At 47.2% G+C, this 25,617-nt stretch overlaps 1 protein-coding gene across 3 annotated transcripts in view; it reads right to left on the bottom strand.

The window, feature by feature from the left end:
- The window catches only part of LOC138266436 (somatomedin-B and thrombospondin type-1 domain-containing protein-like), a 260,922-nt gene extending 236,392 nt beyond the window's left edge, over window positions 1-24,530 (bottom strand). Inside the window, exon 1 of one of the 3 annotated variants that reach the window (XM_069215202.1) lies at window positions 21,999-24,530. In XM_069215202.1, the coding sequence (XP_069071303.1) occupies window positions 21,999-22,239 (241 nt within the window). In that variant the 5' untranslated portion in view covers window positions 22,240-24,530. The remainder of the gene's footprint in view (window positions 1-21,998) is intronic. The other 2 variants (XM_069215203.1, XM_069215201.1) reach the window with 2 other exon arrangements.
- Between the last annotated feature and the right edge of the window lie 1,087 nt (window positions 24,531-25,617).

Raw genomic sequence — 25,617 nt, forward strand, 5'->3', positions numbered from 1 at the left:
AACTCCACAAATCAACACACCCCACAACTACTTACATACATGCAGCTATCGACCTTGGAGCAAACTCAATTTTGATGAATAAGAAACACAACTAACAGCCAACACAGATCTAGATACAATTAATTCTGTTCCAAAACTTTATGAGTGGCTACAGGAAGCTTTTGATATCCTAATACCACTCAGAAAAACTGAACACGACAAAAGAAAACCAACACCTTGGAGAAACACAGAACTTAAAAAGATAAAGCAACAAATCAGAAAGTTGCAGCGGACCTGGCTCAAAACTCACAACAGTCAAGACAAACTGCAGCTACACAAACTTAACAGAATATACAAATCATCAATCAAAAGAGCTAAAAAGGTACTACTCAGACAGAATTCAAATTGCTAAATCTGCAACCAAAGAATTTTATAAAATTGTCAATGAATTTCGAAAAACCTACATGCATGCAAGGAAGTCATCGCACTACTCAAGATTTCACAAACAAACTGACAACTCACTACACAACCAAGGTAGACACATTGGACTCCTATTTAAAACAGAAGAAAACCATAAGCACCAACCCCTTTCCTAAAATACCCTCTAAGAATAAACCAACCCAACCTCTACAGTCCTTCAAACAAATATCACAAGGTGAATTTATGGATTTGGTCAAAGCAAGCAGACCTTCCGGTTGCCCTTCCACACATCTTCAAGAACTTTTTTTATCTACTTCTGCTGCCACACCTGTAAGAAGAGTCATCAACAACTCTTTAACTACAGGAACTTTTCCTGTAGATCTGAAAAAGGCATACATACGACCGTTATTAAAGAAAACAAACCTAGATCCGCAAGACTCCAGCAACTAAAGACCAATCACAAATGGACCTTTCCTGGGCAAACTGATAGAAAGAGCAGCATTCGCCCAGATGTCACAATTAATTGAAGACAATAATATACTTTCAGACTTCCAAACTGGATTCCGCCCAGGAAGAAGCACTGAATCGGCACTCATAGCAATCTGAGATGATCTTAAAAACACAGCCGACCGGAATGGAGTTGCTGCACTACTTCTCTTGGACCTCTCGGCTGCCTTTGATACGGTTGACCATGACACCCTAATTCAAAGATTCCACGAAGCCGGCATAGAAGGGACTGCTCTCGACTGGATTACTTCCTATCTTCAAAAAAGAACTAATATCATCTATTCGCCCCCCTTCTCGTCCAAACCCTACCTCATGAAAGCAGGGGTCCCCCAAGGATCAATCATCTCACCTTTGCTTTTCAACATCTACATAATATCATTACCAGAACTGATCAATGGTTTTCATCTCACATGCTACAACTATGCAGATGACACACAAATACTATTTAAATTAGAATGCCCCAAAAACATTGAAAACTCAGAAATCTTCAGAACTTAGGGCCAGATGTAGCAACAAAGCAAATTGCGACTTGCAATTTGCTATGCAGAAAAGGTGTCTCAGACACCTTCTGCAACTCGCAATGGGGTCGCAAAGACCCACCTCATTAATATTAATGAGGTGGGTCGCAGTTTGCGACCCCATTGGGAGTATGGGCACTCACGGGGATGGTGGCCTGCTGGAGACAGCAGACCACCATGTCCGTGACTGCTTTTTAATAAAGCAGTTTTTTTTTCCATCTGCAGCCCGTTTTTCCTCAAGGAAAATGAGCTGCATTTGGAAAAAAAAAATGAAACCTTTAGTTTCTTTTTTTTTCAGGGCAGGCAGTGGTCCATTGGACCACTGCCTGCTCTGAAAAAATATATTTTTTTCCAGTCACAAAGGGGAAGGGGTCCCATGGGGACCCCTTCCCGTTTGCGACTGGGTTACCATCCACTTCAAGTGGATGGTAACTGCGATTTCATTTGCGACCGCTTTCACGGTCACAAATGAAATTGAATAGCATTGCGAGTCGCAAATAGGAAGGGAACACCCTTTCCTATTTGCGAGTCGGATCCGACTCGCAAAATGCATTTCTGCATCTGGCCCTAAATGCCTCCAAAACAGAAGTACTCATATGTGGTGACTGGAAAAATTATAACCCACTGTGCGCCTGGCCTGACGATCTCGGACCACCTCCTCAATTATCCAAGGAAGTTAAAAACCTTGGAATCACCATGGACTCCAAGTTAACTATGAATGCCCAAGTGGACAAATTAGCACGAGCATGCTTCATCACCTTGAAGACTCTACGGCGCATCTTCCCCCACCTCGGATTGCCACACAAGGTGCAAGCTACTATCCCACTCATACTATCCAAACTGGATTATGCCAATGGCCCCTACCATGGATCATCTCTATCTATTATGAAAAAACTGCAACGTATTCAGAACTCCGCAGCCAGACTACTATTACATGTAAAGCCACAAGCTCACATCTCCCCTGCCTTGAGAGAACTACACTGGTTACCCATTACCAGAAGATGCACCTTCAAGCTGCTTTGTATCACCCACAAAACTATACATGGAACAGGACCGCTTTTTATCAGAAACAAAATAACCAAATACATTCAACAAAGAAACCTCCGCTCAAGATTGGCACCACGCCTTAGAGCACCACCATACAAGAAAAAGACTATAGTGGTACATCCTTCTCCGTTCAAGCAGCCAAACTATGGAATTTATTACCCCCAACTATTAGAGCCACAGATAACTATCTTGTCTTCAGAAAACTACTCAAGAGTTGGCTCTTTCCTTCATAACCGCCACATTCAAACAGCTATGGACTGCATACGCCTATGTTGATACATATTTTTTATCTGATTATGTGTATATTCTAGTTATATATAGTTCTTTAGAAAATATGTATATAATATTGAATATTGAATATAATATAAAATATTGCTACTATGTCATAACAATAAACTACACACATACTTTTTAAACCTGTTTAACTAATGTATATTTACTCATGGTTTAAATATGTATATGTATGTACATATTTGTGTGCATATGTGTGTGTATTCATGTGTGTATGTATGTGTGTGTGTGTGTATGTTATTCTATGCTTAACATGTTCATAGGTCGTTGCATAATTCCTAGATAAGTTGTTATACTAGATACTTATGAATCCCTGCTCTCATTTTATATCACACTTTGCCTACCCATCACCATATGTCATGTCACTATAAATCTATCCTCCATCCCCACTCTGACTCACCCCAAATCCATTCTACTACTTTCATCTCCTAAATAACCCTGCCTAAGCTCTTCCCTCCTCTTCCACATCTAACTCACCCAAACCCACTTTACTACCATGATCTCCCAAACAACCCTACTAAATTCTCCCTCATTTATCTCACCCTGCTACTATGATCTCCCTAACCCTTTCCACAGACTCTTCCCTCCTCCATTCCCCCTTTACTCATCCCAAGCCTAAATCCTATTACCATAAACTCCCAATTAACACTTCTGGATTCTTCCCTCCTCCATCCCTCCATTACTCCAGTCATTAGTCCAACTAACAAACTCACATATCCGTGCCTCAAATTAACTCATAATAATACTAAAACTGTACTCATATTTCCCTATACTAATCCACCACTAATTCCTTTTGGGTTCCGGAGTAGCGTGCTACTTGCCGAAAATTGCTTTGACGCCTCGTCAGGGGTAGTAAGCGCTATATAAATACTATTACAATACAATACAATACAATTTACACCAGGAATCCAGCTCATTCAAACTCTGTGAAGGACCCTACATTCTTGATTCTGAGCCCCCTTGGTCAGGGGTGTAGCATCAGGGGGGTGTTTGGGGTGTTACACCCCACTAATAAATGTATTATTTAATAAATAGCTGGGAGGAGGTGTTTTCATTCGGGTTTGGTGAGGTGTCTGCCGGGTTTCACCTGGGATTGTTGCATATATACACACAGACAAAAACACACACACACTCCCCTCTCTGTTTTGAAGTTCTTAAGACTTTTTGGGGGTCATTATGACCCTGGCGGAAGGAGGAGAACCGGCGGTAAGACCGCCAACAGGCTGGCGGTCTTACTTGGTGGAATTATGACCATGGCGGTTACCGCCATGGTCATCCGCCGGTTCTCCGTTCCGCCCGCCAGGGCGGAGACGACCGCTGGGCTGGAGACCTTGGTCTCCAGCCCGGCGGCCGTCACTATACCGCCAGCGGTATTTTGACCCGGCTTACCGCCGTGGATTTCCAGCGGTTTGAACCCCCATTAAATCCATGGCGGTAAGCACTATCAGTGCCAGGGAATTCCTTCCCTGGCACTGATAGGGGTCTCCCCCACGCCCCACCCCCACCCCAACTCCCTCCCCTACCCCCCCATCACCCCTGCCACCCCCAAAGGTGGCAGGGCCCCCCTCCCCACCCCGACCCCCAACATCACATCACCCATACCCACACGACACGCACACAGGCACCACCTACACACTTACACTTACACACGCCGACATACATGCCTACATCCACGCACACAGTCAGACAAGCACACCCACATTCAAACATACACGCACACATCCATACAGACATACCCACAGACATACACGCACTCATTCCCATACACACAACACCCCCACAAGCAGACACGCACTCACACACCCCCTTTACATACACACACGCACACCCCCATGCACCCACACAACACACAACACCCCCCCTTCCCCCTCCCTTCACGGACGATCGACTTACCTGGTCTGACGATCCTCCAGGAGGGGACGGAAGCCATGGGGGCAGCTCCGCCGACACCACACCGCCAACAGAACACCGCCACGGCGAATCACAGGACGTGATTCGCTGGGCGGTGTTCTGTTGGCGTGGCGGTGAAGGTGGAGCAACCTCCACTTCCTCGCCTCCCGCCAGTATGGCTGTTGGCGGCTCTCCATCCGTAAAAAGACGGAGAGCTGCCAACGGTCATAATAGGCCGAGCTGCAAACTGCCAACACTGATGGTCTTCCGCACGGCGGTCCCTCGGCGGTCTTTAAAAAAGACCGCCGAGGTCAAAATGACCCCCTTTGTTATTTTACAACATATTTTCTTTTAAGCAACCCTAAAAATATGCACTTCTCTCCCTTTCAGCTGCCCCCTAAGGACCCTAATGCCCTGCTTCCCAGACAATGTATTTTGCCAAGATATGCCAGTGTAATTGTTTGGAAATTTGAAGCTCACATACCACCAATCCTACTGAGCAAGCTATGCCTTTATTGTGTGGTAAGCCCTCCTGGGAAAGGCCTGTTGTTCCACATTTCCAGGCACTTTTACCAGGCCTTGACGGTAGGAATGGAGAAGCAATGATTTTACTGCACATTTTCCCCATTACCTATGTTTTTTACCCATGAAAAATCGCCTAGGTTACACCTACAAGAATTTGTACAAGGGTCGCTCAACTCACCATGAGCACTTAAGTCTATATGCATGCATTTTATGTGTTTCTTTTTTTATAGGTTTTGTAGTGCACTGGCTTGTGACATTGCTGCTCTGTAGCGCTATTGTAAGGGAGGAATGCGCCTAAGTTAGTCTAATCTTCTTTCCCAGTCGGTGGGCCAGTGCTTAATTTAAGCCAGTGGTTTCCTGTGCTCGGCACCAGCAGTTAATGTTCAACACCAGCGCTTGTGACAGTCTGCCACATGGGGGCACTCTCTAACTTAAAGATGAGCACATCAACAGTTGTTTATTAATTCAATATACATTAAAAATTAGTATTACCTGCCTCCTAAGCCATTCTTCTACCTTTGGGGCCCTGGAATAATGTGCGTTGTCACACCTGCAGGACTCAGATGGTTACTGGTTGTGTTGGTACTGTCATTGGAAGTGCTGGCCGAGGCAACGTGTAGAGCAGGCTGCAGTGGCCTCCGGATGAGGGTTCGGGCACTGCGGAGGGCCATCTGACAAGGATGATCAGTCCCCAAAAGCTTCTTAAAGTGAGGGCTTCCTAGAAGGGTCATCCTATGAATACATTTTACGAGTATGCATTTACAGACTTTGAGCTCTCATTCTACATTTTGGGGGATTCTTTACTATGCAGCTACGTCACCAGTGGAATTACCAGTATTTCTTCCCGTGCTGTTAGGATTTCTACAGGTTAAATGTAAATTGTAAATGTAAATTAACACTTGTATAGCGCACTACTCACCCGTTAGGGTCTCAAGGCACTGTACTCATACCGCTATGGAACCCCTCCTGGCTTTTCCCTGTGAGGCGCCCACTCCTGAGCACCCCCAGGGTGAAGCCAGGCATCCAAGCGCTGTTGGGGCCGTTGTGGAGATTAAGCAAGCTATTGCCCAGAGTTGCAGAGTGGGACCCATGAATTAGATTAGGCACCGAGGCGAGAATTATCTGGTCAAGGGGAATTGAGCCCAAGACCTGCTGAAGCGGGACTTGAACCCTGGTCTTGAGCCAGATCTCTGCTTCAGGGTCTGCCGCTCTAACCATTGAGCCACACTTCTCCAGGTTGAATGGGAATAACACTGTGATACTGCACATTTCACCTGTGTTGAACTCCAGGGCGCAGAATCTTGTGTTTCCCCATCTCCCATAAATTTCCCCAGGGAATACATGGTGAGATCCAGCGGTGGCTTGCACCCAGAGCTTTAAATGTAAATAGACAAGTGCAGGTACTCACTTGCTTCTGATAAGTGTTCTCACTCTCCCACTTAAATGCATTGTATCAGTGCTGTGAATTGAAGGTACTGACCCCTTCAAATTAAAAAAGTGCAGGTACTGAGTACCGGATATTACCTGTCCATTTAAAGCACTTTTTGTACCCTTTTAAAGTGGTGGGGCGAGTGAAGTGCCCCACCACTTTGTAAAAAAAGAAGAAAACAAAACACAACCTCCCTCCAATACGCCAAAGTAAACCACCCCTCCCTCCAAAAGCCCAAATAACACTAACTAAAACATAAACACAACCACTACACTTATATGTACTACACACATGCATTACATACACATACATTACACATTTGAAAAAAAGGCACTTACCCACGGGCTTCGCGTCCTCCTCCGTGTTCTTCTGCTGTCCGATAGAGGAAGAGCTCCCCTAACCAATCCAGATGCTGCTCTCATGCTGTTAACCAGCATGAGAGAGGCACCTGGATTGGATGGAGCGTTCTGGTTGGACGCTCCTTCAGGCCCTGGAGGCCTCTGCCTGGTATCCACACAGCTGTCTTAAGACAGCTGAGTGGAGAGTTTCAAAGTGCGCATGTCACTTTGGAGCATCCAGTCCAGGCAGTGCTCCAGTCCTCTTCTGCCAGTAGCAGAGGACACGCCCAGCATGTCTCTTGGCTGGTGCGCTCTGCACAGAAAAAATAAAATGGCAGTGGAATCTTTTCATTGCCATTCTATTTTTTCCTGCAAGGCTCGACGGGGGAAAGCTCCCCCACCCTTGAGAAGAAACCACCACTGGTGAGATCTGTGATGAGGAAACAGTCCAACTCTGTGGAATTTTTGCGCACAGTTTCTAAAACTTCTAAAACTAACTTTGAGTACAAACACCCATTTGTACCCGAGTCAGAATTACCAGGACACTTGTAATGAAGGCTTTTGGTCTCCCAGGTGTGATAGCCCTATATATATTTTAGGTCTGGCCTAGAGACAGTTTTAGCATGTAACCATCCTAATGTTATCAAAAGAATTAATAAGTGAAATATACATACATATATGTAGAGTTACTGTGGGTTAGCCACCTGGGTACATTGGTCTGTTAAGCTATCATTCACATTTTGCTTTCGCCCTCTTTAGTATGTAGAATGGGGCAGTGGGCCAGCCCACTTCAGCCTCTGGCACTCTTCTACCCAATCACAGGGGCACATCCACCGAAAAAGAAGTCCACTTTGCTATCAGGCCTGAAGAACCAGTACTTTGCTAAAGCTTTTTTCTGCCGATTCTTCATCCTTTTTTATTTTTTGTTTTATCTGTCTTCAGGTTACAGAAATTTAAAACCAGTACGTTTTTTTGCACCAGCAAGAATCATATTTTCCTGTAATGTGCATTAAAAATATAAGGGGGTTCCATGTTTATTCTAAGCATATCTGCATGCCAGGCATCACCCATATGGGTCTTTTAAAATTATGTGCTATGGTTAATTAAAAATACAGATATATATGGCAAATAATTGCTTTCATGTTTGGGTAGAGGCATGTTTAATTGGTTTCCTATTAATTTGTATGGCATATATTTGCAATAAAAAAATGTCCCTTGATCTCAATGCGTGACCTTTCGTTCACCGCAGGTGACAGCAGCGAGCGTTACCTCCTTGCACCATTTTGCCAGCTGCATGAAAATGATTTCTATGAGGCCAGCCCAGTTCCGGTTCCGCCCACGCAGTGAGTGTTCCCAGAGAGCCTTGTCCTGCTGTAGTTCATTTCTGCTGGATTTAGGAGTCAGACCGGAGGTCAGGTGAGGTGTCCTGGGTTTCAGCGTGTTTCAGAGGCAGCTGAGCCGGCACAACTGTCCCTGCAGGGACCCCAGTGCTTAATTTGTAAATAAATGGTGCCCAAAGCCCTCCTCTGCTACAATTAAAAATGGGAGCACAGAATACTGAGGCAGAGTAATCGTGAAGCCACCTCGGGCCTCTTTCGTTCCTTCAGCTCACTCTTGCAGCTTTCTCCCATTGTGACGCTTTTTCGTTTTTCTCTTCCTCCGTCTTTCTCATGTGTGTCTTTTGATCGCAGTAAATGCTTGAGGCAGAAGAAGAACTGCTGGCCCTCAAAAATAAGTGCCGGTGCTCTGCACCGGAAACCACCGGCTCAAATTAAGCACTGAGAGTTTCACATTTTCGAACCCAGCGCCAGCAGGAGGCCCGCTACTGTACTTCCCTGGGGTGGAATACTGCAATGGACCAGTCTAACATTCCGGGTACCACCGGGCCTGTTATTACCCATGCAGCAAAATCCGCTCCAAAGAATTGTGATTCAACATTTGGGCCTGTGTTACACCCTGACATGCAAAAAACATACGTTTGGACCCGGCATTCCCAGGTCAGCATGTTATTCCTCATTCTTGTGGATATAGCGTGTAATTCCTGGATTCAGGCGCAGGGATACGGGAGGGTCGGAATAGGAGATTGTGACCCTGGGGTATCCTCACACCTTCTTGTGTTTGGAAGTTTCATATAGTGGGAACTCGACCCGAAGGTACTGGAGCACTTTACACGTCAACCGGCTACATTACACATCTATGGCAGGGGGAGATTAAGTGATGTGCCCAGAATCACAGGATGTTGTGCCGACGCCGAGACTCGTACCTAGTTCCCTGGTTCCAAAGTCGGCACACACACTCCCTCAATCCAGGGACCTCGTAACGTCTATGTCGACGACCCATTTTTCATAATCAACATTGCCTGTCAAGATTTGCTCGGTTAAACAGTCGCTGCTGACATCTGCTGTGATCTGCACGCACGAGGTTGAACAATGACAACAACAACTCAGCGTTTCATCCTCCGGAGTGCCACAAAGTGAGTTTCATTGACTCGGAAAACAGTAACAGCTGTTGTTTAAAGCTCTTGGAAGCGGTGTTAGTCCGTTATGAAGCACTATGTCACATCTAGTTATGGCACTCAAGCATTAATTCTTTGCTTTTAACGGCTCGGTCCGGAATGGGTTTGTCCTGTTTGCGGTTTGTTTGACTTCATTCTTCAGGGCAATAAGGGGTTCCTCGGGGGAGGCGTCATATTCCACCCCAATCTGGCCAAAACCACCCCTCACACTCTCAGAGGGAATGGGGGTGGGGATTATGAATACACAACACACCACAATCATTGAGAATTTGGAACTCTGCTATTGTCAGAGGACTTAGTGCCCCTGCTCTAACCCCCCTCCCGCCCCAACCCCCTGCCCCGGTTCTGAGCGCCTGTCATGTCACTGCCAGCTTTCAGCTCATCTTTTTATCGACTGGAGTGACATCTTCCCACACCGAGAGCACGGGCCTTGGATCCAGATGAAAGGCAGAGTCTCAAGCACCGAGGCGGAGGCTCACAGCAAGCGCCACAAAGCTCCTCAGAGGAACTGGAAACTCTTCTTTACAAAAGCTCAGGGGCGCGGAGGGCGTGCTGGGGTACTACACCTCCCTAAGAATGTATTCTGTAGCAAATAGTTGGGTATAGGTCCTTTCAGTCCATAGCCTTACAAGAATATTGAGGGACAGAATATCTAAGAGGTCGGAGTTTCGAGGACGGTAAGAATTCACGATTCTTAGCTCCACATCTCCGTACCTTGAAGATATGTGTGTATATATCTATGTCATCAAGGGGGCATATTTCTCAAGGTATGTTTCGTCGCTCTTGCTCCATGCAAGGGTTCACAAGGTTGACGCAAAACCTAAGTGAGATTTATCAAGCCACGCGAGCCGTACGTGGCTTGATAAATAGAATAACTATTTAGAGCTGCGCAAATCGCTGCCTTGCGTTACTCTGCGCAGGAAGGTGTTCCATGGGTGGAGCATGAGTGTTCACACACAATACTCATGGATTTTGGGACATTCACAGATTTACCATTAGTGGTTGACCTGGGAATGCGTCAAAATGCTACGTCTTTCCGAGGGAGGCATAACACGGAGAAATATCTTTATTCCCCCTTTTGTTTTTCTCTTTCTGTGTGTGCTGCATTCTGAAGCACACATAGGAAGAAGCAAATGCGTCTCAGGATTGTTCTTGTGCAGGAAGGTGGCCCTTCCTGCACAAAAATAATCCTGCGTACAATGCAGGCAACCTCGCAACATGACGCAAGTGCCTGCGTTGGCGCTAGGCAGCCACAAGTGCGCCTGCGCTAGGAAATGGCAGTAATGCAGCGTATAATGTTAAATGCGGCACATTCCTGCCCTTTGACCCAGCTCAGAAAGGTGCTTGCTACGCTGCACTGCATGAAAGATTGATAAACATGCCCCAAGGCACCTATGTGTGTAGTTACATATAGAAAATGTGTACAAACTGAAATGTCTGCAGGGTGTGTCCTACAATGATTGCTACCTTAGACAAAGGTTTAGAAGTGCGCCTCCCACACCGCTTTCTTCTCTGCACTCAAGCACACAGTCACACAACACAAACACTTACCACAGCTAGAGTGAATCAGTCGTATCGCTGAAGGAATACTTGAGCTTACAACACTCGAAGTGCAAACATTTAAAAACTGATGGCAGCTTACATTGGTTGGCATATTTAAACCATGCACTCCTCACTACCAACACAAATGTTACTGCTCTGCTTGTTATCATTTTTTAAAGGGCTCCGGGTTAGTGATTTAAGACTGATAGATGCAAACAAAACCATTACTTGTAAAAACTATAACCAGTGCCTTTTAGTTACTGGGTGAGACTGCACTGAAGGATGCTATCAACATTCATGTGTGTGTCTCAGCAGACACTTTCCCTTTTACATGTTCTTTGAGAAACAGGCAGCCCACAACCAAGCCATGCAACTGTGGTCAACTGGTTTTGGTGCATGAAAGGATTTGGTGTCGCTTATTTCCTGCCCCATTTATTGGTCAGTTGGGGGGGGCGGGGATGAGGGGCTGCTTCACAGTTCCCAACAATGACGCTGGGACATTTTGTTAAAACACATAATATAAGAAGCAGGACATGATAGGGGCTACATCCCTGTTGACTGAAAAGAAGGAAGAGAAAATTGCAGAATGAAAGGATGGAAGAGTGAAGGAATCTGGGGGAAGGGGGTGTAGGATTCACAGGTTGAAGGAAGGGGGAGACACAAAGCCGGGCACCAGGAAGGCATTGGATATGGAGTGGGGGAGGTGAAGACCCAACCATAAAAGGGAGCAGAGATGGGCAGAATGATGGCTGGGAGGAACAAATGAAGATCTTTGGAAGGAAGAGATGGGTGAGCACTTGAATGATTGATAGACAGTTTTTTCACGAACATCTGAAAGCCTGCGTTGCTCCAAGATGGAATTCCTTAGAATTTGAGGGAATCGTGGACAGACATTGGCCATAATGGCCCCTCAAACACCATGTTGGCTGGGTGGCCCCTTGGACAGATCTGAGGTTGTGCCTTCTGCAGCTTGTCTCCAGCTGGAAAAGGCTGCTGAGGACATCTCCAGTAACTACTGGGGGGTGTACTGTATTACCAGTTCATCTCCAAGTACTGGTAGCCACTGGAAATGTGCAGGAACTGAAACATTGGGCCAGATTTACAAGGCCCTAGCGACTCCTTGTGCCACACTAGCGCCATTTATTTTTTATGCTAATGTGGCTCAAGGAGGCAACTGTTGGCTCGCCATATTTATAAAGTGGTGCAATGCATGCGTTGCACCACTTTGCGACCCCTTACACCACATTATGCCTGCATCCGGCATAATGTATGCAATGGAACGTTCTGGCATGAGGAGGCCTGCAAAAATGCACACTGAATTCTACAAGATTTCCCTGCACCCTTTTGGTGTCATTTTAACACCTTCTCAGAGCAGGCGCTAAAGTGATGCACGCATTGTAATCAATGGGCCTCCTTGCACTTTGCTGCACTGCAAAGCGCCACAATTTCGTCAAAAATGTTGATGCTATTTTGACGTGCTCCGTGGTGCGTCATATTGTATATAAGGCACACCTATGGTGTCGTTAGGTGGGGCAGGGGCGACGCGAGAAATATGGCGCTCCAGCACTGATGCACCACTTTCTTATAAATATTCCCACATTATCCTGTGAACCGGCTACTGGACATTTTGTTGAATCTTCAACACCTAAGTGAGGAGTAACGAACAAAGGGAACAGAGTGGGGATTAGGATGCCTTCCGGGCTCAAAGTTAGTGCTGGTAGGGGCACATGCTTTAAGAGTGGAACTTTTAATCTGTGAAACGTAGTTGGAAGCCTTACTTTGGAGGCACCTCTGGAGTTGAGAATCTCACAAATTTTAAATGGCAGCCAGTTGAGTCTTAGAAGTGTTGGGGAGGTGGGATCTGATAGGTTATTGAGACTGAGAGGCCCTGGCTTCATTGGTCTGGCCAGGAAATGGAAAACAGCCAGACGGCCTCCTGCTGTGGCTCAGCCCTGCCAGCCACTTGAAGGCAGCAGACTGTCAGGTAGTCTTCCCATAATCCGGTCTGTCTCTGATTCTTATTGGTCAGGAGGCAAGTCATTTTAGGCTTAGAAAATTGGAAAATCCAAATGAATGGAATTAGACAGGTCTAGAGGTGGCCCTACTTCTGAACTGACCACAACAAGGTGGATCTCAACAGAGATGCCAGCCTTGTTGAGATCATCCATAAATAGATCAAATTACTGTCAAAAGTGGCTCTCACTAGATCATCCTTCAATATGGTAACTGAATAAGACAACCCTCGATAGACTGGTTCATGATAGCGCTGCCCTCCATGAGCGCCTTTTTGTACAGTAACTCAATAAAGCAACCCTCGATAGACCGATTCATGCTAGAGCTTCAATCCAGTACAGTAACTCAATAAAGCCACCCTCAATAGAGCAATTCATGATAGAGCTTCCCTCTAGTACAGTAACTTACTAAAGCAACCCGCGATAGAGTAATTCATGCTAGAATGTCGCTCCGTCCTACATCATTTAGTTCAGTAAGTCAATAAAGGAATCCTCCATAGACCGATTCATGATAAAGCAGCGTTCAGTGCAGTAAATCAATAAGGATCCCTTGATAGAACGATTCATGATAAAGCAGCTTTCAGCGCAGTAAGGCAATAAGAATCCCTTGATAGAAAAAAATCATGCTAGAATGTGGCTTCATCCTACATCCTTCAGTACAGTAAGTCAACAGCGGAATCCTCGATAGACCGATTCATGATAAAGCAGCTTTCGGTGCAGTAAGTCAACAAAGGAATCCTTGATAGACCGATTAATGATAAAGCATCTTTCAGTAAAGGAACTCAATAAAGCAACCCCTGATAAACTGATTCATGTTAGAGCTTCAATCCAGTACAGTAACTCAATAAAGCAGCCCTCAATAGAGGAATTCATGCTAGAATGTGGCTCCAGCCTACATCCTTCAGTGCAATATGTCAACAAAGGACTCGTCAGTAGACCGATTCATGATAGAGCTTCACTCCAATACAGTAACTCAATAAAGCAACCCTCGATAGAGCAATTCATGCTAGAATGTCGCTCCGTCGTACATCCTTCAGTGCGATATGTCAACAAAGGACTCCTCAGTAGACCGATTCATGATAGAGCTTCACTCCAATACAGTAACTCAATAAAGCAGCCCTCGATAGAGCAATTCATGCTAGAATGTGGCTCCAGCCTACATCCTTCAGTGCGATATGTCAACAAAGGACTCCTCAGTAGACCGATTCATGATAGAGCTTCACTCCAATACAGTAACTCAATAAAGCAACCCTCGATAGAGCAATTCATGCTAGAATGTCGCTCCGTCGTACATCCTTCAGTGCGATATGTCAACAAAGGACTCCTCAGTAGACCGATTCATGATAGAGCTTCACTCCAATACAGTAACTCAATAAAGCAACCCTCGATAGAGCAATTCATGCTAGAATGTCGCTCCGTCGTACATCCTTCAGTGCCGTAAGTCAACAGCAGAATCCTTGATTGACCGATTCATGATAAAGCAGCTTTCAGTACAGTAACTCAATAAAGATCCCTTGATAGACCAATTTATGATACATCTTCCCACAACCCCTTCCCTTAACTCAATAATGCAACCCTCGACAGAGCACTTTATGCTCCATCCTGTATCCTTCAGTACAGTAGCTCAACAAAAGAACGCTCAATAGACTGACTCATGATAGTACTACCTTCCATGAGCACCTTTCAGTACTGTAACTCAATAAGGATCCCTTGATAGACCAATTCCTGATAGAACTTCCCTCTAGTACAGTAACTGAATAAAGCAACCCTCGATAGAGCAATTCATGGTAGAATGTCACTCCGTCCTACATCCTTCAGTGCTGTAAGTCAACAGCGGAATCCTCAAAAGACTGATTCATAATAAAGCAGTAACCAGTGGACCGAACTATGCTAGAGCAGCCGTAGTACAGTAACTCGGTAAATCAACCCTAAATAGACAAATTGCTGTGGCACAAACATGACGGATATCATTTGTTGTGCTACAAGTACCACAGGATATAATGCACTTGTCATGAGGTGGACGGGACATCTGCCACATTTGTGACGGAACACCCATCCACCAATTTGTGAATCAGGCCCAAAGTGTCTGATAATTGTCACCAAGCTCTGCTGACTTTCACTGCAAACAACTCTTATTCACCCCCATGGACACCATTAACATAAAGACGTCTATGAAAAGAAAGAGACTGGGAGAAACAGAGGGGTAGAAACAGAATGGGAGAAACAGATGGACAGATAGATAGATGAGAGAATGATGGACAGAGTAACATGAGGTAGACAATGGAAGAAACGTTAGAGAGAGAGGAATGGACAGAGAGAGATATATTAGAAAAGGATGCACAGAGTGACCGGGAGGCGGAAATATGGATAAATAGAGAGAGAGAGAGAGATGGACAGAGAGAGAAAGATATACAGAATGGGAGAGAGACACAGAGATAGAAGGGAAAAGATGTCAGAATGAGGGAGATAACAGAGAAGAATGGAGGAGTGAGAAAAAGACTGATAGGGAAATATGAACACAGAGACATGGACAGCAAGACAGATTGACTCAGCTGGAAATTAACAGGGGACATGAAAACTACAAAGAGAGAAAGACAGGAACAGCAACAATGGACAGTGAGATAAACGGATAAGCAAAGAGAGGGGCTATGAAAAATAGTTGAAATGAGTGTTAAACAAGAGAGACAGGCATTGAGAAATGTATAGGAGACAAGTGAATCTAGATACTGGGGAGACATGGATAGAGATAGGGAGAAAGATTGTCAGGGAACGAGAGATGGGTGGGGAGTTGACTATATATGAAGACAGAGAAAGATCATGATTTGGCAGACATAGAAACTTTGGTGAAACATGGCGCATAAAACAACAATTTAGAAAGATGTGTGATAACAGAATAAACATGGAGAGATATGTGCATGGAAAGAAATTGAAAGAGAAACATCAGAGAGAGATTAACAGAGTTACACAAGATATGTGGAAAGTGTAGAGACAAGTGCCTGGAAAGATAGGGCAGCGAGTAGAGGGACATTTTAAGACAGATTGTCCTGAACTGTGATAGGATTGCTGGTTCTGTGTGTGTTCTTTTCAGGGTCTCGCTACAGACAGCTCCAGCTGTCTGTCTGGATACCTAATAAAGGCACAAATTGTCCCTGGTGGAAGTGTAGCCCTTGACTTCCACAACATGAGTTCTTGTTTGTAACAAGACATTTCATTGTGAAATAACAATACATTTGTTAATTGCATTCTATAGTTTATCAATGAAGGTTTTTTGTAAGTCAAGGACTACACGGTTGCCATAGGGATCACTTGTGTCTTTATTACTTATCCTAACCAGGTCCAGGATTACTGGGTTGCCCCTTATTTTTTAGAATGTCTGTCTGGAGACAGCATTGTATACCATACTCAACAGAGCCAATCCTTGCTCAATATTGAATGGCTTCAGTGCCGGTCTCAGTTGCCATAATCCTATTTGTCGATTTTCTCCCTTTCTGTGTTTGACATTCCACAGCAGCCTTTTAGGTCGAGTGCGCAAGCGCTATGACCTGTTGTAATCTATCTGTGGACTTTTAACCATGCCTGCTGCACGCCCATCACTATCACTCGTTCGTGGGCTTGCCTTTCAAAAACCCTTTGTTGTTTGGTGGTAAATGCTTTAAGTGTGTCCCTCCTTGAGGCAGCTTGGTTACCGCTTTGTTGTTTTACCATCAGTAGATTTGTCATTTGTCCTGGTCCAAAAACAGGATTGCAAACAGATCCATGTTTAAATTTCAGTGCCGTCCAGTGATCAATAGAAACGATGCAGCAGAAATATGGAATTTACATCGAAATTGACAGCCATTGAAGACTATTGTGAACAAGCATTGGAAATGCCAACTTGGTCTCACTTGTATGTAAAAGCAAGCAAGACTGGTTGTCATTGTCTCTGCTTCTGTACTTCATCTTTGTGAGCAAAATCCATCAGTTTCGCCCTTCCCTACCTCTTCCCATCCCCCCTTCTCTTTTTCACAGATCTGAGACCTCATCTCCTTCCTGTCTAACCTCTGTTTTGGGATTTGGCTCCTCTTTCTCTTAAAGTTCTCCTAAGGTAGCTTGTCTGCAAGGGGGCACTTCTCCATTTAAACTTCAAAGCACTTTGACTTGAGATCTGTTGGGTCCTGGGAGATGGGGCTTGGAGGTTCTGTTGTGATGGAAGGGGCGTGTCTCAGTGGGCCTCCATCCGCCCACCTGCTGAAATACTGCTCATCCTGGTTAGACTCATATCCACACAAAATATACCACACTTGTACTGGGTTGTAAGACCACAACCCCTCTGCATCATAAGACTGCATATTAAGATAGAAAAATGACATCAATGTTTGGTAATGTGTAATATGTGCGGGGGCAGCAGCAACCATGCAAATGTTAGGGTAGAGAGAGAGAGATGGGGAAATACACAATAAACCCACCGCCTCCAATGATGGGTGGGCTATTACAACTGGTTAGAGTATCCAAGGCCACTGGAAACATGCAGTCCTGTGACTAAGGTGTTTTCTGCATAATTGTGGACTCGCCACACTTTCCACATAACCCACTAAGTACCGCATAAATTTCAGCAAAATGAAATGTTTCTACCTCAAAAGTTACAAAAAAGTGCCACATGAGATGCATCACGTTTGCAGGTGTTAGCTGGCCACCTTTCAGGTGCTGATTGCTAGATTCAGATGCTAAACTGCTATTAATGAGGTGAAGCCTTTGCCGCAAAGTATTACTGTGTGCTAAAATGACAACTAGAAGGATAACACAGCCACAAACTGCACCACGGAAAGGTGTGTAAATTGATTTTTCTTGTCACATAATTGAATGACCCCTGCTGCATATGTCGGTCTTCTGCTGCCACATAATTTCAGTAGCCCTGGTGACAGCCTGCTCCCCCCAATAGCTGCATCTGCTGTCCAGTCACTAGTCAGACACCCCCCTCCATTGTGCTCATTGGTGACACCTATAGGAGGAACACATCCTCTGCTGTCAGTTAAAGCCAGCAGGTGAACAGCTGGTAGCACCACCCACACGGCAACAAGGAAATGCCACCATTGTTCATTTATGGGAGATGGGTGGGATCCACCCTGGGCACCACTGTCCCAAATGCATGTGTCCACCTAACACGTGTGTGTTCTGTTTACAGTGTAGTGTCACGTTTGTTGTGCACTTTTTGTGTGCTAGTAATCTACATGCACCCTTTTATTTGAGTGCCAATTCATTTCTTGAAAATATTTATCATTTGTTTTGTATGCTTAGTAATTCTTTAGGAAACATACCCCCGGTGTCAGGGTAGGACTTACTTTGACCCCTTACACTCACTGACTTAGCATAATGTGATCTGATGGGGATTCCCTTTTGCCCTGAAGAATGCCCCTGACTAGTATTGGCAGCTGATAGGGCAGAAACATGTTGGCTTGCAAGGGATGGTGGGGCCATTGTGCATATACTCCATCCTCCTAGAGTTTTTAGATACACCTGAGGTACCCTTAAATAAAGGTGACAACCTGGGTTAACCTCCAGGTATTTTTAAGTGATCTGGATCCCTTCTTATCCAGTAATTTTTATCTAAGAATTCCCTCTCATTTGAAGTTGAGCATGCGCTGGTGGTATAATCTTACCAGGGTGGGGTGAGGTCGCCAATGATGAAGCATGCCACAATCGGGGTGAGGCCTCCTCTTCCAATAAAATTGGCATCTCAATAGGAAAATCTCTGTTGCCCAACTCTGAAATATGTTGTTATAGACCAATGTAGCTCTCTAGCATTAGGCATCGCACTCTTGTAATGTCCAAATGGGCAGATACACAACACAGGGAGCAGCAGCACAGGCACTGGCAAAGTGGTGCTCACGATGCGAGGGTACCACATGAGGGTGGGCAGGCGGCCCAGGGTCCCTGCCTCCCACCAAGCTATAGCTTCCACCACAAAGGTGGGATTCACCAACACTGGTGTATTGATCTGGGATGTAGGTCCTCTGGTGATGCTTTTCTGAATTGAGTTCTTCTACCGTCACCTGTGGGCACCTTTCTCCATGTCTAGGCACCAGAATAGAAAGATGATGAGGATTCCCTCTGTTTACAAGACGCAACTTTTGAAGCTTTTGGTGTGACACAGACCATTTAATTCTGTGAAGAGGATGGAGGTGACAGGGAGAGGTGGGCAGGGCAGAGAAATGAACAGAGAGAGAAGCAGAGGGAAAGGAAGAAAGGCAAAGGTGGTAAAAGAAATGGGCAGAGAGAAAGAGAAAGGAGGAACGAGAAGAAAGGCAAGGGTGGAGAAAGATGGACATTGTGGGAAAGATGGAGAGGGAAATGGATGTAAATGGGAGTGCAATGGATAAGAATTTTTAAAAAAAGGTGGGTCCCGATTCACAAGGAAAAGTTGTATATTTACACCGCAGGCGTACAACTATGGACAAGAGTGAGGGCCTGATTTTGATTTTGGTGGACGGATTACTCCATCACAACGGTGATTGATAGCCCGTCTGCTGAAATATAAATCCCATAGTCACAACGGTGATGGATAGTCTGTCCCCCGAAATATAAATCCCATAGTCACAACGGTGAGGGATATCCCATCCGCCGAAATATAAATCCCATAGTCACAACGGTGAGGGATATCCCATCCGCCGAAATATAAATCCCATAGTCACAACGGTGATGGATAGCCGGTCTGCTGAAATATAAATCCCATAGTCACAACGGTGATGTTATCCCGTCCGCCAAAATATAAATCCCATAGTAGCAACGGTGATGGATATCCCGTCCGCCGAAATATAAATCCCATAGTCACAACGGTGGTGGATAGCCTGTCGGACGTAATATAAATCCCATAGTCACAACGGTGATGGAAAGCCCATCCGCCGAAATATAAATCCCATAGTCACAACGGTGAGGGATATCCCATCCGCTGAAATATAAATCACATAGACGCAACGGTGGTGGATATCCCATCCGCCGAAATATAAATCCCATAGTCACAACGGTGGTGAATATCCCATCCGCCGAAATATAAATCCCATAGTCACAACGGTGGTGGATAGCCCGTCCGCCGAAATATAAATCCCATAGTCACAACGGTGATGGAAAGCCCATCCGCCGAAATATAAATCCCATAGTCACAACGGTGATGTTATCCCGTCCGCCTAAATATAAATCCCATAGTAGCAACGGTGATGGATAGCCCGTCTGCCGAAATATAAATCCCATAGTCACAAAGGTGGTGGATATCCCGTCCGCCGAAATATAAATCCCATAGTCACAACGGTAATGGATATCCCATCCGCCAAAATATAAATCCTATAGTCACAACGGTGGTGGATAGCCCGTCCGCCGAAATATAAATCCCATAGTCACAAAGGTGGTGGATATCCCGTCCGCCGAAATATAAATCCCATAGTCACAACGGTGGTGGATATCCCGTCTGCCGAAATATAAATCCCATAGTCACAACGGTGATGGATATCCTGTCCGCTGAAATATAACTCCCATTATGTCCTATGGGATTTATATTTCAGCAGTCAGGATAGCCGTCATCACTCTGATGGAGTAAACTATCCGCAGGAATCTATATCAGGACCTCAGTCTATGACTTTTGAGAGGTAACAATCATTTGCAGCATAACTCCTGGTAAATGTTGCCCATTGCAGCTTTCATGGGTACTACTGGGAACACCATGTAAAATCTGCTCTTTCTCCCTATGCAGTGGCGTAACAAAGGCTCCCGCAGCCCCTGCAGTGCAGGGGGAGCCCCAAGCTCCAGGGGGGCACCTCAGCACTGTACCCTGGCCTTGCAGCTCCTGAGTTTGTCCGGAGGAGGGCATCTCCATGTACTTTGCAGGGGGCGCCCTCAATTTCCCTTACCCTACTGCCCCTATGCACAGTATTAAACAGGGTAGTACTGTGACCTGATATGCAAATACATATTTTTTATTGAAAAATGGGGAGAGGGAGAAAGTGAGAGGGGGAGAGAGAGAGAGAGACAGCGAGAATAATAGGGTTTGAGAGAGAGCTAGAAGGGAGAGAGGGGGCGGAGAGAGATAGACTGAGAGAAAAAGAACGAGAGAGGGAAAGAGAACGCGAGAGAAAGAGAAAGAGCTGAAGAGAGGAGAGAGAGAGAGAAAGATAGAGAAATTGAACGAGAGAGAGAGAAAGATAGAGAAGGGGGCCGACGGGGAGAGAGAGAGAGGGGGCGAGAGAGAGAAAGAGAGAGAGATGGAGAGAGGGAGAGAGAAAGAGAACGAGAGGGAGAGAGAAAGATGGAGAGAGAGAGAAAGGGAACGAGAGAGGGAGAGAGAGAGAGAGAAAGATAGAGAGAGAAGGGGAACTAGAGAGAGAGGGAGAGAAAGGTGAAGAAGGAGGGAAAGATTATGAGAGATGCCTGAGAAGAGAAGGATGGTGAAAGAGCAGTGAAGAGAGGAATTTAAAGAGGTGGAGGCGCGGGCTGGGAACAGATGGACAGGCTGAGGTGATGGCCTCTGGAGGGTGAGTGGACCGAGAAGGCAGAGATACAGCGAGAGAACATAGTCTGACCAGTAGATGGGCAAGCAGTGCGTGGACAGGATCATGGAATTACCGTAAAGGGACAGGAAGGTGGACAGGCAGTAAGTGGAGAGGATGGCGGGCTGACAGTATATGGACAAGCCATAGGCGGAAACGAAGATGGACAGACCGAAAAGGGTTAGAAACCTAGACAGGCAGTGAGTGAAAAGGATGGTGGACAGGCCGTAAATGGACACGAAGATAGTTGGCGAGCAGACCAGGAGATGGACAGGCTGGACAGGAAGACAGACAACCAATAGGTGGGCAGGCAGATGGAGGACAGAGGTACCTAGACAGGCAGACACGAGTGGACAGTGTGATGGGCGGTAGCATGAGTGGACAGGGACACGGGAGTCACACATAAGCGGTCAGGCAGGTGGGCAGTCCGCACGTTGGCAGAGAGGTTGCCAGCCCCGGTGCCCCCACTCACCTAATGTCTGGCACACCGCCTCGTAGTCCTGGCAGCAGTCCCCTGTCTTCCGGCAGTAGGTGTCGCAGTAACACGGCCTGTCCTGTCCGGTGAATGGCCGGCAGTCGTTGTTTCTGCCCGGGCAGCACTTGGGGTCCTGGCGGTGGGTGCAGCCCCCCGCAGCGCCTGTCGGGTACCCAGCCGCCCACAGCAGCCCCCCGCAGGAGAGGAGGAAGGATATGGTCCTGGCAGGGCCTGGCATCGTCCGATCACACGGGCTGGAGGGCAGTGGTACCCGATCCTCTGTGCCAACACACCTGGACACCGCAGTGCCACCGGAGCCCTGCGTAACACCTCTGGTGACCTCCCCTTACCACCTCTGGTACCCTCCACGTGCCACCGGAGCCCTGCGTGACACCTATGGTAACCTCCGCGTGCCACCTCTGGTAACCTCCACCTAACCCTGCGTGCCACCTCTAGTACCCGCCACGTGCCACCAGAGCCCTGCGTGACACCTATGGTAACCTCCACGTGCCACCTCTAGTACCCTCCACCTAACCCTGCGTTCCACCTCTGGTAACCTCCAGGTAATCCTGCGTGCCACCTGTCGTAACCCTCTGTACCTCGGGAAACCTCCACGTGACACCTCTGCTAAACTCCACCTAACGCTGCGTACCACCTCTGGTAACCTCCACGTAACCCTGCGTGCCACCTCTGATAACCTCCACGTGCCACCCGAGCCCTGCGTACCACAGCTGGTAACCACCACGTGCCACCTGAAGCCTGAGTACCACAGCTGGTAACGTCCACTTGCCACCTGAAGCCTGAGTACCACAGCTGATAACCTTCACGTGCCACCTGAACCCTGAGTACCACAGCTGATAACCACCGCGTGCCACCTGAAGTCTGAGTACCACAGCTGGTAACCACCACGTGCCACCTGAACCCTACGTAGCACCGCTGGTAACCACCGCGTGCCACCTGAAGCCTGAGTACCACAGCTGGTAACGTCCACTTGCCACCTGAAGCCTGAGTACCACAGCTGATAACCTTCACGTGCCACCTGAACCCTGAGTACCACAGCTGGTAACCACCACGTGCCACCTGAACCCTGCGTAGCACCGCTGGTAACCTTGACGTGGCTCGGAGCCCTGCGTGCCACCGCTGTTGGAAGCCCTGTGCCACCACAGCCGGACCCCCTGTGCCACCTTCCGAAGCCTCCAAAGACGCGGCAACGTAGTGCCACCGCTAGAAACCTCCAAGTGCCACCGGAGCCCTGTCTGTCACCGTTGCTGGACGACTAGTGCCACGGCCACTAGGAATCCACGTACCACTGTAACCGCGTGCCCCGATGGTGCCAACACAGCCGGACCCCGCAGTGCCGCCGCCGCCACTAACCTCCACGAGCCACAGGAAGCCTGGAACTCCCTGGGCCGCCGCTGCTCGCCCCTCGGTATCACTGCGCTGTCCGACTTCTAGTGCCGGACAACAGGGGTCGTTTCTGGCACAGCTGGTGACCCCTCAAGCCACCTCTACTGGGCACCTTGTGCCATTCTTCTTAGACCCCCCTTTGCCCTGCCTGCTGGCCTCGTACCACCGCCCAGGATCCACTCGTGTCAGTCACAGAGTGCCTTCTCGTACTGCCTCCGTCCCACCGCCGCCGGGACACCAAGTGCCCCTCACGCTCACCTCCTCCAGGGAGCACCGCAGGTCCCTTCCAGTGAACCCTGCCGTGCCATCACCAGTGGACCAGCTCCGGCCGCTGCCCCCGGTGCATCAGTCCTTCTCGTTCCACTGGACTCCCTTGTGACCTCCCGGGGCCCCCACTGCCGGCCCCCTACAGTGCTCGTGACCAGTTTGGCACGATGCGGTACCTGCTGCGTTACTTGTTGCGCACTTGTGTAGCGCCTACGGCCGGGTAGCGGCGATCCTCAGCGCTTACTGTGACTGCGCGCCGATGCTTATTCCTGCTTCCGAACCATTAGCAAACTCCAAAAATCCGTATGTGCTTAGAAATCCTGAGCGCTTAAAAGAGACACCACCAACATCCTTCTGATCCAAAAAAGCACTGCTCAGTAGCGCATACCGAGGAGAGAAGCGGGTTGGTTGTGCGCCTGCTGCTGAGATCTGTGTGCGACGAATTTGCAGGTCACAAGGTCGGCTCGAAGTAGCATCTACTCAGCTCTTCATCCTTAAGAGGTCGACAACAAGAGTGCAGCTTTCTATTGGATAATTAATGTATATAAATTATTTGCGCGAAAGCGCAAAGTGGCGATTTCCTCCGGTAGAAACAAATAAGTTCCGAGTGGCTTCAGGGCGCAGAAGGAGAGACCCCCTGCGCAGCCCTGCCGCTGCCTGAGTCCGCTCTGTCCTCTCTTGACTCGAAGGACTGGGGGAGGTTCCGCGGGAAGGGCTCTCGTCCCGGTGGGGTGGGCGACCCCCAACCCAGCAGCCACAACAGCGCTGCCAGACCCTCAGTGTAGCCTCGCCTCCGCCAGAGCGCGCAGGCGGCCGCAGCCCACGCCGACAACCGGCTCTTAATAAATGAACTGAAAGTGTCCATAAGGGCCCCTCTCGCACCGCCATCTGTGCACGAGTTTATCCATGGGCACTGCCCACCGGAGGAGAGCTCAGCTGGTTACGCGTCTACTACAGACATATGCGTGTAAACATCAAGGCACCGGCTTCGATCCCATTAACAGGCTCAGCGCCCCTGCTGCAAAAATCTCTGTTTACTCTTGCAAAAGACACTGGCATTCATTTTAGTAAGATTTTCAGTGGGACAAGGTGCCTGCTGAGAAGACCTGCATGAAATCTGCACGTTGTCAGTGTTAATTTTGGCAGAGTAGCCAGCAGATGAATAGACCTGCTGCTGAGATCTCTGTGCAGCCTGAAAAACACAGGTGTTGTTTCTATTAAATTGCTTTAGCTGGATAGCATATCCCTTCCAAAGAACCACCAGTGACGCGTGAATTACTGTTGTGGACTCCAGGTAGACGCCCTCCTAGCCTACTGCCCCTCCTCCAAGGTCTGCATGCAATATGAAGGTCGCAGGCGTTAATCCACCAGTTGCAGCGAGCTGTGCTCAGTGTAGAAATCTCACGTTTGAAAAGAATTCTGCTCAGTGCATTGACACAACTGCTGCAAAGTTCTGTGTGTCGCCTGTGAGTGACAGACTGATCATTACCGTGGTGCGATAGCTCAGTGGGTTAGAGCATCTGCTGAAAGGATCTGCATGCTGACTGCAAGACACGGGCTTATGTTCTAGAGCAATGATTCTTAACCCTTCGGCTTCTCTGGACCCCTGCTTGATCATTACAGGAACCGGGACCCACCTCTATATAATTTTTGGAATCCCTGCCCCCCCCCCCCCCCCCCCCCCAGTCACTTCTAGAAGCCGGAAACCCCACCCTAAGCGATTTTGATGATTTGAACCGCAAAACAAAACACAAATACAGAAACACGCATTCACCAAACAAAGACACAGATTATGAAATACATTATTTGATTCAGAAATACAAAAAATAAGAATTTTAATGGGAAGGCCCTTTGCAGGATGTTCCTCTTTTGCTCTGATTGGTTTCATATGTTTTAGTAATTTTAAAATAAAAAAAAAGAACAGTATGCATTTTACAAATTG

Source organism: Pleurodeles waltl, chromosome 11, assembly GCF_031143425.1.
Source record: "Pleurodeles waltl isolate 20211129_DDA chromosome 11, aPleWal1.hap1.20221129, whole genome shotgun sequence".
In the NCBI taxonomy this organism is placed as follows: domain Eukaryota; kingdom Metazoa; phylum Chordata; class Amphibia; order Caudata; family Salamandridae; genus Pleurodeles; species Pleurodeles waltl.